The sequence below is a fragment of the Notamacropus eugenii genome, chromosome 5 (assembly GCF_028372415.1).
Source record: "Notamacropus eugenii isolate mMacEug1 chromosome 5, mMacEug1.pri_v2, whole genome shotgun sequence".
Classification (NCBI taxonomy): domain Eukaryota; kingdom Metazoa; phylum Chordata; class Mammalia; order Diprotodontia; family Macropodidae; genus Notamacropus; species Notamacropus eugenii.
This window is the reverse complement of record NC_092876.1, coordinates 95,717,426-95,735,374: the sequence shown is the minus strand read 5'-3', so window position 1 is coordinate 95,735,374 and position 17,949 is coordinate 95,717,426. Positions and strand designations below refer to the sequence as shown.

The 17,949-nt window shown below is 38.7% G+C and overlaps 1 protein-coding gene across 2 annotated transcripts in view; it reads left to right on the top strand.

The window, feature by feature from the left end:
* Positions 1-17,949, top strand: part of LOC140504873 (NACHT, LRR and PYD domains-containing protein 3-like) — a 396,422-nt gene that overhangs the window by 19,043 nt on the left and 359,430 nt on the right. For both annotated transcript variants that reach the window (XM_072610239.1, XM_072610238.1), the window contains 2 exons: positions 14,424-14,582; positions 15,995-16,150. In XM_072610239.1, coding sequence (XP_072466340.1) covers positions 14,424-14,582; positions 15,995-16,150 — 315 coding nt within the window. The remainder of the gene's footprint in view (positions 1-14,423; positions 14,583-15,994; positions 16,151-17,949) is intronic.

Sequence of the window (17,949 nt, the reverse complement as noted above, 5' to 3'; positions counted from 1 at the left end):
CCGTGATATTTATTATTTTTCAAATTTAATAATTTATTTATTTATAGTTTTCAACATTTACTTCTATAAGTATCAAATTTTCATCCCTTCCCTCCACATTCCTTCCCCGTGACAGTAGGCACTTTTATATGATCTCTGTATATACATTCCTAATGAATATACTTACACACTGATCATATTGCATAGAATTATAAAGAATGGGAGAAAACATGAGAAAAAGAAAACAAAATGCAATGAAACCTAACACAACAGAAAACAGTCTGCTTCATTCTGCCTTCTAGCTCCATAGTTTTTTCTCTGGATGTTGATGGCATTTTGCATCATAAGTCTTTTGGAAATGTTTTAGTTCCTGCCATTGCTGAGAAGGGCTAAGTCTATCAAAATCAGTCCTTACACACTGCGGCTGTTACTGTATATAACGTTCTCCTTGTTTTGCTTGCTTCACTCAGCATCAGATCTTCTAAGGCTTTCCAGGATTTTCTGAAGTCTGCTGGTTTGTCATTTCTTATAGCACAATAGTATTCCATTGCATTCACATACCACAAACTTGTTCAGCTATTCCCCAATTGATGGGCATCCCTTAAATTTCCAGTTATTGGCCACCACAAAGAGAGCTGCTGCAAATATTTCTGTACATGTAGGACCCTTTCCCATTTTTGTGATCTGTTTGAGACAGAGTCCTAGAAACAATATTGCTGGTTCAAAGGATATGCACATTTTGGTATCCCTTTGGGCATAATTCCAAGTTCTTCTGAAGAATGTTTGGATCAGCTCCCAGCTCCACCAACGATGAATTAGTGTTCACATTCTCCCACATTTATCATCTTCCTATTTTTCATGTTAGCCAATCTGATAGGTGCGATGTGGTACCTCAGAGTTGTTTTCATTTGCATCTCTCTAATCAATAGTGATTTAGCGCATTTTTTATGTCACTATAGGTAGCTTTAATTTCTTCATCTGAAAACTGCTAGTTCATATCCTTTGACCATTTATGAATTGACGAATGGCTTGTATTCTTGTGCATTTGACCCACTTCTCTACACATTTTAGAAACGAGGCCTTTATCATAGACACTAGTTGTAAAAATACTTTCCCAGTTTTCTGCTTCCCTCCTAATCTAGGTTGCACTGGGTTTGTTTGTGCAAAATCTTTTCAATTTAATGGAGTCAAAATTATCTGTTTTGTAGTTCATAATGTTCTCCATTTCTTATTTGGTCGTAAATTTCTTTATTCTCCATAAGTCTGATAAATACACTATCCCTTGCTCTCCTAATTTGTTTATACTGTCAGCCTCTGTACCTAGATCGTATACCCATTTGGACTTTATTCTTGTATATGGTGTCAGACATTGGTCTGTGTCCAGTTTCTGCCATACTATTACCCAGTTTTTCCAACAATTTTTGTCAAACAGTGAATTCTTATCCTACAAGCTGGGGTCCCTGGGTTTATCAAGCAATAGACTGCTACATTCATTGACTGCTGTATCTTTAGTACCTCACATATTCCAGTCACCTACCTCTCTTTTCTTGGCCTGTATGAAGTGGTTTTGATGATTACTGCTTTATAATATAGTTTGAGATCTAGCAGGCCTAGGCCACCTTCCCTGGCATTACTTTTCTTTAGTTCCTTTGTTATTCTGGATCTTTTGTTCTTTCAGATGTATTTTGATATTGTTTTTTCTAGCGCTAGAAAATAATTATCTGATAGTTTGATTGGTATGGCACTGAAATTAATTTAAGTAGAATTGTCATTCTTATTATTTTAGCTTGCTTATTCACAAGCAAGTGATGTTTTCCCAATTGTTTAAATCTACCTCTATTTGAGTGAAAAGTGTTTTCTAATTGTGTTCATATAATCCCCGTGCTTTTTGAGCAGTAGACTTACAAATATTTTATAATGTGTATGGTAACTTTAAATGGGATTTCTTTTTCTATCTCTCCCTGTTGAGCTTTTTTAGCAATGTATAAAAATGCTGATAATTTATATATGTTTATTGAATAAAATACATATTTTACATTTATATAAGTTTATTTGAAACTTTACTAAAGTTGTTTATTGTTTCCAGTAGGTTTTTTATGTGATTCTTTAGGATTCTCTAAGTATGTCATCATGTCATCTGTAAAGAGTGATAACTAGTCTCTTCTAATTCCTTCAATTCTTTTTTTTTTCTCTTATTGCTAAAGCTAACCTTTTTAGCACCATACTGAATGACTGTGGGGATAATGGACATCCTTGTTTCACCCCTGATGTTATTGGAAATGCATCTAGCTTATCCCCATTACATATAATGCTTGCTGATTGTTTTGTGTAGATGCTAGTTATCGTTTTAAGGAAAGCTCCATTTATTCCTAAATTCTCTAGTGCTTTCAATATGAACAGATATCATATTGTATCAACAGCTTTTTCTGCATCTGTTGAAATAATCATATGATTTCTGTTCATTTTGTTTTTCATGTGATCAGTTATGCTGATAGTCTTCCTAATATGGAACCAGCCCTGTGTTTCTGATATAAATCCTATCTGATCAAAGTGTGTTATTCTCATGACAATTTGCTGTACTGTTTTTGCTAATATATGTTTAAAATTTTTGCATCTATATGCATTAGGGAAATTGATCTGTAATTTCCTTTTTTTGTGTTGGCTCTTTCTTATTTAGTTATAAGCACCATATTTGTATCATAAGAAGAATTTTTTTTTAAGGTGTAGCACCAGGACTGTAGAGTAGAAAGATGGATGTGACTTTAAAAAACTGTAAACATGACTCCAAACAAGTTCTAGAGCAGCAGAAGCCACAAAATGACAGTGAAACAAATTGCCAGCCCAAAACAGCCTGGAAGGCCAACAAGAAACACCTATTCCACTGGGCTTGGAGTGGAGTGTGGCCCATGCAGCCCTGATGGAAGTGGAGCAGGCTTCAGAGCAGTAAGTAATGGGCAGCTCCTGTGGTTTCCAGATTTCTGAACCCACAAACTCCAAAGGCAGCTGCAAAATTCAGTAAGAAAACTCTTTCACATGGGTGAGAGGGCAGCTGGTCAACCTCAGTTCCAGTCCCAGGGTGACTGCATCCTCTGCCACAACAGCAGCTGTTTCTTGAGCTTTTGGCCAACAGATGCTGGGGGAAATGAATCACTGATCTGGGTCTCTGTCCTGAGTGTCAGTCCTGGGGTGAGGAAAGCACTGGTGTGGTTGAGCTGATGGCAGCTATGGAGAGAGGATTCTACTCAGTGTTCCAGGTCAGAAAGGAGTGCTTTTGGTTGCTCACAGTCCAGAACTCAGACCATGAGAGGAGTAAATTCCTCTACCTTTACTGTGCCACCTTGGAAAAACTGAGAACTTACAGGTCCTTAGAGACATCTCAGAGAACAGCTGCACAAAATCTCTGAAGCCTAGGTTAGTATACCCTGCACTTGACAGAGGACTCAGAAGTCAAGGAACTGACTGGGAAAATACCCGCAATGGGGAAAAATAAGTCTACAGAAGGTTACTTTCTTGGTGAAAAGGTGTTTTCTTCCAGCCTTTCAGCTGAGGAAGAGTAACGTATACAATTAGATGAAGACAGCAAGGTAAAGGCTTCTTCACTTAAAGCTTCCAATAAAATATGCAATGGTCCCAGGCCATGGAAGAACTTAAAAAGGATTTTGAAAAACAAGTAATAGAGGTAGAAGAAAAGTTGGTAAGAGAAATGAGAGAGATGCAAGAAAATCATGAAAAGCAAGTCAAAAACTTGCTAAAAGCGACCCCAAAAAATGCTGAAGAAAATACCACCTTTAAAAATAGGCAAACTCAGTTGGCAAAAGAGGTTCAAAAAAACCAGTGAGGAGAAGAAAGCTTTAAGAAGGAGAATTAGCCACATGGTAAAGGAGGTTCAAAAGGTCACTGAAGAAAATAGTTCTTTCAAAATTAGAATGTAATAGATGGAGGCTAATGACTTTGTGAGAAACGAAGAAATTACAAAACAAAACCAAAGGAATGAAAAGACAGAAGATAATGTGAAATATCTTATTAGAAAAACAACTGACTTGGAAAATAGATCCAGGAGAGACAATTTTAAAATTATGGGACTCCCTAAAAGCCATGATCAAAAAAAGAGCCAAGACATTTTCTTTTATGAAATTATCAAGAAAAACTGCCTTGATATTCTAGAACCAGAGGACAAAATAAATATTGAAAAAATCCACCAATTACCTCCTGAAAGAGATGCAAAAAAACACCAAAACTCCTAGGAATATTGTGGACAAATTTCAAAGTTCCCAGGTCAAGGAGAAAATATTGCAAGCAGCTGGAAAGAAAAAATTCAAGTATTATGAAAATACAATGAGGATAACACAGGATTTGGCAGCTTCTACATTATGGAATCAAAGGGCATGGAATATGATAAACCGCAAGTCAAAGGAACTAGGATTAAAACCAAGAATCACCTACCCAGCAAAACTGAGTATAATACTTCTGGGGAAAAAATGGTCATTCAATGAAATAGAGGATATTCAAGCATTCTTAATGAAAAGACCAGAGCTGAAGAGAAAATTTGACTTTCAAACACAAGAATAAAGAGAAGCATGAAAAGATAAACAGGAAATAGAAATCATAAGCTACTTACTAAAGTTGAACTGTTTACATTCTTATATGGAAAGACAATATTTGTAACTCTTGAAAATTTTTTTAGTATCTGGGTAGTTGGTGGGATTATACACATGCACACACACACACACACACACACAGAGTGAGAGAGACAGAGAGCACAGGGTGAGTTGAATAGGAAGAGATCATATCTAAAAAAGTACAATTAAGGGGTGAGAGGAATATATTGGGAGGAGAAGGGGAGAAATGGATTGGGACAAATTTTCTCTCATAAAAGAGGCAAGAAAAAGACTTTTCACTGGAGGGAAAAAGGGAGTTGGTGAAAGCAAATATGTGAAGCTTACTCTCATAACATTCGACTCAAGGAAGGAATAAAATGCACACTCATTTTGGTATGCAAACCTATATTACAATACAGAAAAGTGGGGGAGAAGAGGATAAGCAGGGTGGGGGGGATAATGGAAGGGAGGGCAATGGGAGGAGGGAGCCATTGAAAATCAATACTTTTGGGCAGGGACAAGGTCAAAAGAGAGAATAGAAGAATTGGGGGCAGGATAGGATAGAGGGAAATATAGTCAATCTTACACAACATAACTATTATTGAAGTCATTTGCAGAACTACATATATATAGCCTGTATTGAATTACTTGCCCTCTCAATGGGGATGAGTGGGGAGGGAGGAAGGAGGAGAAGTTGGAATTCAAAGTTTTAGGAACACTTGTTGAGTATTTTTCTTACATATAACTGGGAAATAAGAAATACATGTAAGGAGGCATAGAAATTTATCATGCCCTACAGGACAAAAAAGAAGATGGGGATAAGGGAAAGGAGGGATGTTAGAAGGGAGGGCAGATTGGTGGTAGGGGTAAAAAAAATAGACTAACCCAAATGCAAAAGAGGTCCAAAAAGTCAGTGAGGAGAACAATGCTTTAAAAAGCCCAATTTGTCAGATGGAAATGGAGATTCAGAAGCTCACAGAAGAAAACAGTTATTTAAAAATTAGAATGGAGCAGATGGAAGCAAATGACTTTAAAAGAAACCAATAAATTATGAAAGAAAAGCAAAAGAATGGAAAAAGTAGAAGACAATGTGAAATACCTGATTGATCTGGAGCATAGATACAGGAGAGATAATTTAAAAATTATTGATCTATCGGAAAAACCATGATAAAAATAACAAAGCCAAGACGTCATCTTCCAAGAAATTATCAAAGAAAACTTCCATGGTATTCCAGAACCAAAGGATAAAATAGAAATGGAAGGAATTCACCAGTCACCTCCAGGAAAAGATCCTGTAAAGAAAAATTCCTAGGAATATTGTGGACAAATTTCAGAGTTTCTACGTCAAGGAGAAAATATTGCAAGCAGCCAGAAAGAAACAATTTGAGTAGTGTGGAAATACAATCAGTATTACACAGGATCTAGCAGCTTCTACACATAGGGATTGAAGGGCTTAGTACATAATATTTCCGAGGTCAAAGGAGATGGCATTAAAACCAAGAATCACTTCCCCAACAAAACTGAGGATAGGGTGGAACCAAGATGGTGGAGTGAGAGCAACAACTGACCTAAGCTCTTAGACAAACTCCTTCAGATACCTCTACAAAGAGAATCTGATCAAATTTTGGAGGTGCAGAATCCAAAAGGAGACAGTCTGTGTGAGATTCTCAGCCCAGGACACACTGGAAGGTCCATGGGAAGGATCTGTTCCTCGGGGGCAAGCCCAGCACACAATGCAGCGTGTGCAGTGCAGCAGAGCTGGAGGGCAGCAGGGAGACTTGAGACAGCAGCAGGTGGAAAGGTGGAGCAGCAGCCCAGGGTGAGAGACCAACAGAGCCGAGTGAGTGACAGCCACTTAGTACCAGATATCAGCCGCAGCTGGTCCTGAGACTTCAGCCCTCAGATTAAACGTCTGTAAGTCACCTACTTATGCTTCCAGGAGCCAGGATGGTGGAATGATCAGTAAATGCTCTTCTACCCATCTTGATGACCTCAAAAGAACCATAAAATATTTCCCTAGAAAATTCCTGTATCAGTGGGAACGGCAAAAGGGTTAAATTGTCTCATAACACCTGAGGCTAGGAAAATGGCTAACGGAGATTCCTTCTACTGTGACAGAGCTGAACCAGAAGAAGAGGGGCCCCAGAAACTTGCACTAGGACACAGGTGAACCTCAGTGCTAGGAGAGGAGCCCCAGGAGTGATGGTAACTCACACTAGGATCTAGGCATGCCTCAGAATTTCCGGGGAAATGGGAAGAAAATAGGGCAGCTGGGATCACTATCCCCTGAGCTTGCCTTTTCCTGATCTCAGCTGAGGAGATCTCCCATGACCAGACCACCCCTCCTCCATGTGGAGTTATCTTTAACAAGCTAACCCCAGGGCTGACAGGGGAAACACAAAACAAAAAGATATAAAGGCACGTGCTCTTAGCTTTTTCACACAAGTCAGCTCAACACCAAGTTCTGCAGCTTTTATCTGAAAGAACCAGAAGGCACAACACATGATCACCACCATGAACAAGAAAAAGCAAAAGAAGGGTGAAAAAACCATAGAATCTTTCTATGGAGAAAAAGACCAAAACAGAAATATCAAAGAGGTGAGCAGTGAGACTGTACTTCCATCTGAAAGTTCAGAAGGGAGTATGAACTGCTCAGAAGCACAAATGGCTGTCTTGGAACAGGTGACGAAAGAAATAGAAGAGAAATTGGCCAATGATTTTAAAAGTATGAAAAAAGAATTCAATGATGAGAACATCTCTTTAAAAAGGAAAATAGAACAAATGGAATAGGCAGGTCAAAACTGGGAAAATTGGACAAATGGAAAAGAAAGTACAAAAATTAACTAGAGAAAATAACTCCTTAAAAGAAACAATTGGACAGATGGATAAGGAGATGCATAAGTTAACCGAAGAAAACAATTTGATAAAAATTAGAATTGGCAAGTAGAAACTGATTATTCTATGAGACAGCAAGTATTAGTCAAACAAAATCTAAAGAATGAAAAGATAGAAAAAAATGTAAAATATCTGCTTGGAAAAACCACTGACCTGGAAAATGGATCCAGAAGAGAAAATTTAGGAATTATTGACCTGCCAGAAAGCCACGATGCAAAAAAGAGTCTGGACAACATCTTCAAGGAAAACTGCCCAGAAGTGCTAGATCCAGAAGGCAAAATGTCATCAACAGAATCCACCATTCACCTCCCTAAAGTGATCCCAAACTCAAAACCCCAAGAAATATCATTGCCAAATTCCAGAACTATCAAGTGAAGGGGAAAATACTACAGGCAGCCAGAAAACAACCATTCAGATATCGAGGAGCTACAGTGAGGATCACACAGGACCTTGCAGCTTCTACATTAAAAGATCAAAGGAATTGGAATCTGATATTCCATAAGGCAAAGGAGTTGGGACTACAACCAAGGATCAACTACCCTGCCAAGTTCAGCATAACATTTCAGGGAAGGAAGATGGTCATTCAGGGAAGTAAGGGATTTCCAGACCTTCCTGACAGAAACACCAGAACTTAATAGAAAATTCGACTTTCAAATGCAGGTCTCAAGAGGGGCATAAAAAGGTAAGGGGGCGGGGGAGGGCGGGAAATTGTTACTCAGATTGAACAAACTGTTTACCTCCCTATAAGAGAAGAAGATACCTACATCCTCTGTCTATGTGTATCCCTTTTAAATGTCACAATAAATATACCATTCTCTAGATTAACAAGTATTATTCTCCCATATAGAGTTATAAATGGTTTGCCCTTATTCAATAACGAGATTTTCCCCCCTTTTTTATGCCTCTCTTGAGTGTTGTATTTGAAGATCGAATTTTTCATTGACCTCCAACCTTTTCAACAGGAAGGTCTGGACGTCCCTTATTTCACTGAAGTTCCATAACCTTACCTGAATGATTATGATCAGATTTCCTGGGTAGTTGATCCTTTGTTTTAGTCCAAGCCCTTTTACCTTATGGATTATCATAGTCTATCTCCTTTGATCTTTTAATGTAGAAACTGCAAGGTCCTGTGTGATCCTGACTGTGGTGCTGTGATATTTGAGTTGTTTCATTTTGACTGTTTGCAGTATTTTCTCCTTGACCTGATACTTCTGGAATTTGGCAGCAATATTCTTTTGATTTTTGATTTTGAAATCTCTTTCAGGAGGGGATCAGTGGATTCTTTTGATAATTATCCTACCCTCTTGTTTTGGGTCCTTGGGGCAATTTTCCTTGATGATTTCTAGGAAGATGCTATCCAGGTTTTTTTTTTTTTCATCATGGCTTTCTAGTAGACCAATACTTCTTAGATTTTCTCTTCTGAATCTATTTTCCAGGTCAGTGTTTCCAATGAGATATTTCACATTTTCTTCTATTTTGTCATTCTTTAGATTTTGTTTGACTGATTTTTGGTGCCTCATAGAGTCATCAGCATCTACTTGTTCAATGCTAATTTTTAATGAATTTTTTTTTTTAGCTAGCTTTTGTATCTCCTTATCCATCTGACCAATTTAACTTTTGAAAGATTTGTTTTCTTTAGTGAATTTTTTTCCATTTTGTCCATTTTTAAAAAAAGAATTGGTCAGACATTCTTCTGCCTCTCTCATTTGCCTTTTACTAACCTCCCTGAGCTCTTCCAACATGCTTTTTGGGTTTGCAACCAGTCCATATTCCCTTTTGATGTTTCAAAGATGGGTTATGTCAGTGCTGTATTCTTCTGAGTTCGTCTTTTGATCTTTCCTTCCCCACGGTAAGATTCTATGGTCTTTGCTTTTGTAGTTTCCTTCTTGTTCATTGTGATTGACATTTTTCTGGCATTTAAAGTGGATCTCAGCTTCTGGGGCATGGCAGCTGTTTCAGTAAGTACCTCAACAGACACAGGGAAACCTCTTACCACAGGTTCTTAGATCTGCATTCCAAAAAGAAACGGCAACTTTTGAGGATTTAAAAATCACTGTAATCAAGCACATGTATCAGTCCTTTTTTCAAGCACAAATATCATATACCTAGTTCAGGGGAGTCAACACCTTGAACACCAAAGTAATCTACGGGGCATGGCTTCTTCTGTCTGAGTATAATTGAACAGACAGGTACCTGTGACCAGTTATCAAAGAGGGAAGCATGACATCTGGGTTCTCAAAGCTGGGGGGCTACTCAAAACAGCTTCCCAGAGGACTCATCTAGCATTCAAACCTTCTTACCAAAATTAAGTAAAATCTCACCCTAAGAGTATTTATGCTTTTTTAGAGCCAGAAGGCATTCCATCCCTTGAGAATCAGTGCCTCATTAACAAAAGCTGTGGGTATTCCTACACATCTTCCCTAATAAAATTCCCCTTAATTGGCAGGCCTATTAATGGGTGGGAAAGATCCTACCCAATCATGTTATTCAGAGGCACTTTTAGTAAAACAACAGCAAAAGATCCTAATGTGATTGCCATTGCAGGGGTTCTGTCCCCCACTTTTTGTGCCTGTGGCTATCGGTCTCATTACTTTGTATTGCCTGCTATGGCCTCTGGTTCTGTCAGCTAGAAGTTATATAATGCTGCACCTCACCTGGTGCTGAGCTGGAGCTAGCTGAAGTCTTTTTGAGTTACCCTGAAGCTCAGAGCCTAAAGCATAGGGGAGTATTGGTTTGGCTGCTGGATGTCTCCTCCTCTCTTAGGGCTGCACTGCAGCACAGCTGCTGGTGGATCAAGATTAGCATTTGTTTCTTCTGATTTCCCTGGCTGTGGAAAGGCACACCTGAGACCTTGGTGTTGGAGTTTACCAGCTCCATTCTCCTGAGGGTCAGGATCTCCTGCTGATCTGTTGAGACAGGGATTGATGGATGCTTCTAGGTCTGCCCCAGTCCTCTTTATGCATAGCAGGAGGCTCCCTTACCTTTGTTCTCCTTAGCCTCCTAAGGTAGAAAAGTGCTGTACCCCTTCTGCTAGCTCCAGTAATCCAGGATTTTTCCTGGGGTCATATTCTCTGTGTGTTTCAAGGTCAATAAGGGGGGATGAGAGCGTTTATGGTTTACTTTGCCATCTTGGCACCTAGAAGTTCAAGCAGGTGACTTTCAAACACTTAGTCTCTGGGCTGATAGCCTTAGGAGAAGTTGCTGCAGTTGCTGCAGGCCCTCTCACTCAGCTCTACCAGAATCCTATCCTGTGCTGAGAGGTTTTGGAATCATCACTACACTGGTGATTCAGAGTACCAGGGCCCACTCGTGCTCCATTGTCATTGGGTGTAGACCTGCACATTCTGTGCTCTCCAAGCCTGGTGCCACAGATTCTTCCCGTTGATCTTCCAGATTCTTTTTGGCTGAAAATCTGTCACACTCTATTTCCTAGTGGATTTTGCCACTCTCATATTTGTATAAATTCACTTTTTAGAGCTATCTGAATGAATTTGTGAGAGATCTTGGCTGAGTCCCTGCTTTCACTCTGCTCTCTTGGCTGAACCTGGTTCCATGATATTTGAATTGTTTCTTTCTGCTGCTGCAATGTTTTCTCCTTAGCCTGATAACTCTGGAATTTGACTGCAATGTTCCTTTGATTTTTCATTTTGGGATTTCATTTAGGAGGCGATCAGCAGATTCTTTCAATGACTATTTTGCTGTCTGGTTTTAGGACCTCAGGATTTTTTTCCTTAATAATTTTTTGAAGGATTCTTTCCAGATTCTCTTTTTGATAATGGCTTTCATGTACACCAAGAATTTTTAAATTATCTTTCCTGAATTTGTTTTCTAAATCAGCTGTTTTTTCAAAGAGGTATTTTACATTATTGTTTATTTTTTTCAGTCTTTTGATTTTGTCTGACTGATTCTTGATATCCTATAGAGTCATTAGCTTCCACTTTCCCAATTTTAATTTTTAAGACATCATTTTCTTTAGATAGTTTTCAGGTGCCTCATTTTCCATTTGGCCATTTATGCCTTTTTAAGGAGGTCTTCTCTTCAGTGAATTTTTTAATGTCCTTTTCCAATCAGACAATTGTATTTTTTGAGGAGTTGTTTTCTTCAGCCAGTTTTTTTCTGTCCTTTTCCAAGGGGTTGACTTTCTCTTACATATCTCTTATTTCCTTTCCCAAACTTTTCTTCTACCTCTTTTATTGGACTTTAAAAATCCTTCTTGAGCTCTTTCAAGAAGGCTTTTTGAACTTGGGACCAATTTGTATTTACCTTTGAGATTTCAGTTGTAGGTACATTGACAGTATTATCCTTTTCTGAGTGTGTTTTGATCCTCCCTGTCACCATAACAATTCTTTATGATCCTTGTTCTTTTCTGCCTCTTTTTCATGTTGTTTGCCTATTTCTTAGGTTTTTAAGTTGATTTCTACTGCTGGAACACAGGGGGTACTATCCCAAGCTTCTTGTGCTGAATAATTAAGTTTGTGGTAACTTACCTGGTGCTAAGCTTCAGATCTAGTGTTGGTATGTGGTGTGTGCAGAGGCCACATGGGATTTTTCTGTGTTTTCTTGGGACTGTACTGCAGAACTCCTGGAAGACTGCACATTCTGGGATGTGCTTGAAAACAAGGAGGTGTGGCACCTGGAGATGCATGTCCATCTGAAGCAGCACTGGATTATGGGGCAATTTGGGCCCTGGAAGGGGCCTACACCCCCAGAGCTGCACTTAAGCACAGAATCTGCCACTTCTGGCTATGGTAAGTCACGTGAGAGGTCCTGGTATTGGTGTTTGTCTACTCCACTACCCTGGAGCTCAGGACCTCCTGTTGGTTTCCTGATGTGGGACTTGCTACAGACTTGCTGGGACACTTTCTTTTCTGGAATGCTCAATTGGGGAATGGCTGGACAAGTTGTGGTATATGAATGTAATGGAGTACTCTGTGTGTGTGTTCCTCTTTCATTGCTGAAGAAGACCATGCCATCAGATAAATAATGACATGACTTGCACTTGACTTTGTTTTGAGTGAAGGAGGGCTGTGCACATCACCAGCCTCACTTCTCCTCCAGAGCCTTCTGAATCCAGTGACCAGATATCCATCAGGATGACTGGACATAACGCAGGATGAGGCAATTGGGGTTAAGTGACTTGCCCAAGGTCACAGAGCTAGTGAACATCAAGTGTCTGATGTGGGATTTGACTCAGGTCCCCTTGACTCCTGCACTGGTGCTCTATCCACTGTACCACCTAGCTACACTAAAGGAATACTATTGTGCCATAAGAAATGATTCACAGAAAGACTTCTGAGAGGCCTGAAAGGAGTTATATGAATTGATGCTGAGGTAAAAGAGCAGAACTAGGATAACTTTGTGCACAGCAACATCCACTGTGTGTGAGGAATTTTTCTGGTAACTTAGGCCTTTATAGCAATGCAAGGACCCAAAGAATTCCCAATGGAATCTTGTGGCAAAATGCCTTGCACATCAAGATAAAGAACTATGGAATTGGATCACAGAATGAAGCAGACCATTTCCTCTTATGTTATGTTTAGTTTTATGTTTCTCCCATTCATTTTAATCCTTCTATGCAACATAAGTTGAAACTGTATTTAATAACAATGTATGTGTAGAACATATATAAGATTGCATGCCATCTTGGGATGGGAGAGGTGAGAATGGGTAGAAAGTGGAGGAGGGAGGGGAAAAATCTAATATGTGGAAGTGATTGCAGAAAACTGAAAAGAAATAAAATAATTAAAAAAGGAAAGGAAGTTTTTGTTGAAATCTAATTTAGCAAAAAATTTCAAAGGCAAAGAGATAACTGTGAAAAATATTTGCATTAAGTGTCTCTCATAAAGTGCTCAAGCTCATAATATATACGGAACTGTTTCAAATTTGTGTGACTAAAAGCCCTTCCCTAATAAATAAATGATAAAACAAATGATCAAGAAATCTTTCAATGGAAGGAGGTAAGAAAAATCATGAAAAAAATGTTTGAAATGAGTGAAACTAAAAATGACAAATGAGTATAAAAATTCTGTAAATCACAAATAGTTAGAAAAATGAAAATTAAAGCAATTTTGAGGTTCTACCTTGCACACATCAGACTGGCAAACATGGCATAAGAGGAAAACGACAAATTTTATAGGGCCTGTGAAAGACAGGTACATTCACCTGTGTTTGGAGGAGTTGTGATGGGTTTTGTCCTTCTGGAAGACAGTTTGAAATATGCCCAGAAGGACCCTTAAATGTGTATAGTCTTTGACCCATCTATACTTCTACTGGAATTATACTCCAAAAACAAAAAAAATCCTATAAAAAGGAAAGGGATCTATATATCCAAAAATATTTATAGCATCTCTTTTTTTTTAGTAGCTAAAAATCGGAAATGAAAGTGTCCTTCACTTAAGAAATTACTAAACAAATTCTAATGGAATTCTGTTGTGGCATAAAAAATTGGTGAGCTGGACAGTTTCAGAGGTTATTGGGAAGGACTGATACAACTTACACTTTGACTTCAACAATGTAAATGGGAATAGAAGAAAAATGAAAACTTAATCTTGTGGTATTATAATGATCAATTACTGCTCCCCCCCCAAAAGATATAAGAATATACCTTCCTCTCTTCTTTGTGGAAGCGGCAGCACTGTGGATGTGTAATCCATAGAGTATCAGTTACCTCATATGTTGCCTGATTTTTCTAAATTTTTCCCCCTTTTCTTCTTTGTTATAAGGAATGGCTTTAGGAGTAGCAGATGAGGAAACATATGTAGAAATGAAAGTGTTGTCAAAACAAGGGCTACAAGTGGAAATTTTTTCAAAATAAAAAAATTCCATGAGTATGCCCAACCTGGCTCAGTACTACAGTGGTGTAATGTGACCTTCTTTCCAGAAAGAGAAGAAAGAAAGAAATCCTGGACAATGAAATAATTGATTTAACCTATGTTTGTATGTCTCCTACAGGTTGGAGGGGTTCAAGGTACCTTGTTCATGTTTTCAGTATCTCTTCTCTGCTCCCAGTTTGAAAAGCCTGCACTTGAATGATATTAACTTTGAGGATGATGGGATGAAACCGCCATGTGAGACCCTGGAAAAAGAGAACTGTCAGCTAGAGACACTAGAGTGAGTCCTATAACTCTCCTCTCTTGAGAGCCTCCTGAGCATTAGGGCCATCAGCTCGAAGTAAGCAGGAAGAACCACACTGATTTGGGGAGGGTGACTGCAGGCTGCCTGTCTCAGATCAGGGGAGGCTTCATCCACATTGATTCCTCTTGGAAATTTTGCACAATAGACCCTTCTCTTCACCAGGCTTTTGGGACCAGTTTATTCAAGGGAGTATCCACTTCCCTCTGATATCCCATTGAAACTTCTCTGACCTTCCCTTGATCTATTCCCATGAATTGATAAAAAGTTATGTTGTCTTTTCCGTATGTTTCTTGTCCTAGAAGAGCTTAGTTCTAGTATGAGAAGGATGAGTTGCTCTGATAGGCAATGATAGAGCAAAAGAACCACTATTTCAGTGAATAAAGGCTATTGTAAGGGTCCCTTTTGGTGGAGAAGGGTCTCCTCCATACTCCTTCACCCCAGCTTCTCACCATTACAGTCTGAAACATCAGTGCCTGCTCATCCCACTATCTCCATAGCCCTCTGATAAATTAGGGACATTGTCCCCCAGAAGAGCAGAAGCAGAGCTGTCATCTCCATTCTAACAATTGCTGTGGTCTCAGTGGAAGACTTGGTAGAAGTGGGGGAGGTGTTGAGGCATCATGGCACTGGCTTCAACCTGTGAAAAGGCAGGGATGGCAAGGTCAGGGAAGAGTTAGTAATCTGCTTTGATTAGAACAGAGAGTGACTGAACCAGGATAAAATAGAGAAGGAATGTCCCCTCCACCATTGTAGATACTACCTCTCTCTTATAATTTTATTTTTTGCTTTCTGCGTCACAGTGTTGGTTTAGATTGAGTTTATTTTATACACACACACACACACACACACACACACACACACACACACAACCACTCCAGATCCTTTCACACAAACTGTTGTCTTTTCAAGAAATCCTATAATTAACACAGTTGCTTTATGGATGTCGTTTCATAATACATTCTACAATTTTGTTTGGAATGCAAGTAAAGCATCCTGGCATCTTTCTTGAAGCACACACCTTCTCCCCCTTTTCAGTACTGAGACATTTGTAGCATTCTTGTTGTGTGACAGTTTTTCTGTTCTTCCATGTTATGTCTACATTTATCAATGAGCTGCTTGACACATTATTTTGTTATTTGGGGGGTTTCTTCACCATTAATTTGTCAATATTAGTGTAACGATAAATCCAGTCCCTCTCTCTGTCCCCATCCCCATCCCTGTTACAGATGTAGGGATATATGGGGAGCTGAGGGGGAAAGGATGATTTATTAATATGATGATTCTAAAGGAGCTGTGAGATTGAGCTCTTTCCCTCTGACAAATCAGGAGTAAATGAATCCTGGAGGATATAATTGACCATATTCTCTCTGGTTTTCTGTGTCCTTCAGAATATCCCGTTTGAAGCAGTGGAGTGTTTATGATATGGATTTTTCCTTGCCTGTGAACCAGAAAAACTTGTTACTCATGGGTACTTGCTTTCAGCGTGTAATGGAGCTTCTGTGTAGTGTCTTAGCACAACAGAATTGTAAACTACAGGTGCTCAGGTGAGTTCCTATGAGATTTCTTTTGGGTGAGTATCTTAGGTTTCATGGTCAATGGGGGAAGGAGGAGCACAAGTTGGGGAGGGAGATTGCAAACTCCTTTTTTTAGGAGTTTTAGGAATCCAGACCTCATCGATTTTCATTGCTATAGTGATTGTTTCTTCTGAGAAATTAACCAGAAAGTGGTTTGATCAGGGGTTTCTCATGTTATCTCTGAAAGACCTAGTTGATGCATCACTTAGTTCCAGCACTGTCACGTGGTAAATTCTTTACTTTCTCAAACCCTGCCCCTGTGTTTTTTTTTAAATTTCTTGGGGTTTTGCTTCTTTGTTATGGGCTGAGTTCTAAAGTGAGGAGGATGAGCACAATTGGAGGAGAGACAGAACAAAGTTTTGATGAGGAAAGACTCTGCTGTACTCAGTGAATAAATTCATTAAGGTGTGACCTGCTTTATTCGCTGATTGCACAGGCTGGAAATGTTTGTTTCTCAAAGCTATTACAAAATCACCAAGTTGACATAGACCTCAAAATTCATCCATTCCATCACATCCCTGACCAGGAATCCTCTAACAACATCCCTGACATATGCTCTTCTGCCTCCCCATTAGAGGAGCTGTGATAGGGAAGCCATTAGCTTATAAGGCAGCTCATTTTATGCTTGAACACTGCAGAGGCAGAAAATTTGTCTTGATAGAGAACTAAGTTCTGGCTCTCTTAAACATACAGACCATTATGTCCTTTTCAAAGGACTAGAGAACATTTCAGATCTCCTCCATGTCACTGACCTTCTTTTACTTCAAGTTATTGATTCTTTTCCCCAAGCTATATTTGTTTCCCATCCTCTTGAATTCTTGTCATGCTTTTCTGGACATGCTGTCTTATCAGTCTGCTTATTAAATGAAGCAAAGATCCATCGGTGGTAAAGAAGAGGGAGGGGATAGTCCTTTTGTCAGTGTCCTCTCATTTGTAGGTTTCACTGCTCCCATTTGTTTGTGTGTCATAATTGTTTCCCTTTAACTTCGTCGCATCAGCTGAACCCTCCCTTGAAACTGAGATGAGCATTAAGTAAAACCAAATGACCAGCACCATATCTGGCTGTGTGTATATATGTCATTCTGCTTCCATAGTCTTCCTACTAAGGAAGAAATGTGTTTTATCATTAGTTCTCAATCATTCATATTTTTCTTTATAATTACTGTGATCTCAACTGCCTTTTCAGTGCTGTTATTGGTCACACTATTGTAACAATATGTAAACAGTATCTTGACTCTGAGTTTTGAATTCTGTATCACTTCAGAGAAGCCTCCCCACAGTTCTCTGAATTCTTCCTATTCTTTTGTTTTTTTAAAAAATGTTTAAAATTCATTGACAATTTTAAATTAAAATTAAATTTAAATTCATTTTAAACTTAAATTCAAAATGAGAAAAGAACAAAAGCACATTTCCATGTACACAGTAGAACATGAGAGGATGCAATCAATTTTCATTTCATGAAGACCTATGTAATAGATCCTAGACATGATTTTCAAAGTAACCCAGGTTTTCTGCGTTTCCTTCTAAGTTTTCTTTTTTTCTCTGCTGTGTATTTATTTCTTTCTCTTCCTTTCTCCTTCCCTCTCTCTTAGGGACTTCTGCATTTAAGCAATGTATGTATGCATGCATGTTTATATACATATGCACATAGGTACATATCTTTTAAAAATTAATTTATTTTAAACTTATGCAAAACTTAAATGCACAATAAGAAAAAGAAAATATTATAAACTTAAATACCAAATCAGAAAAGAAAAATAAGCATTGCC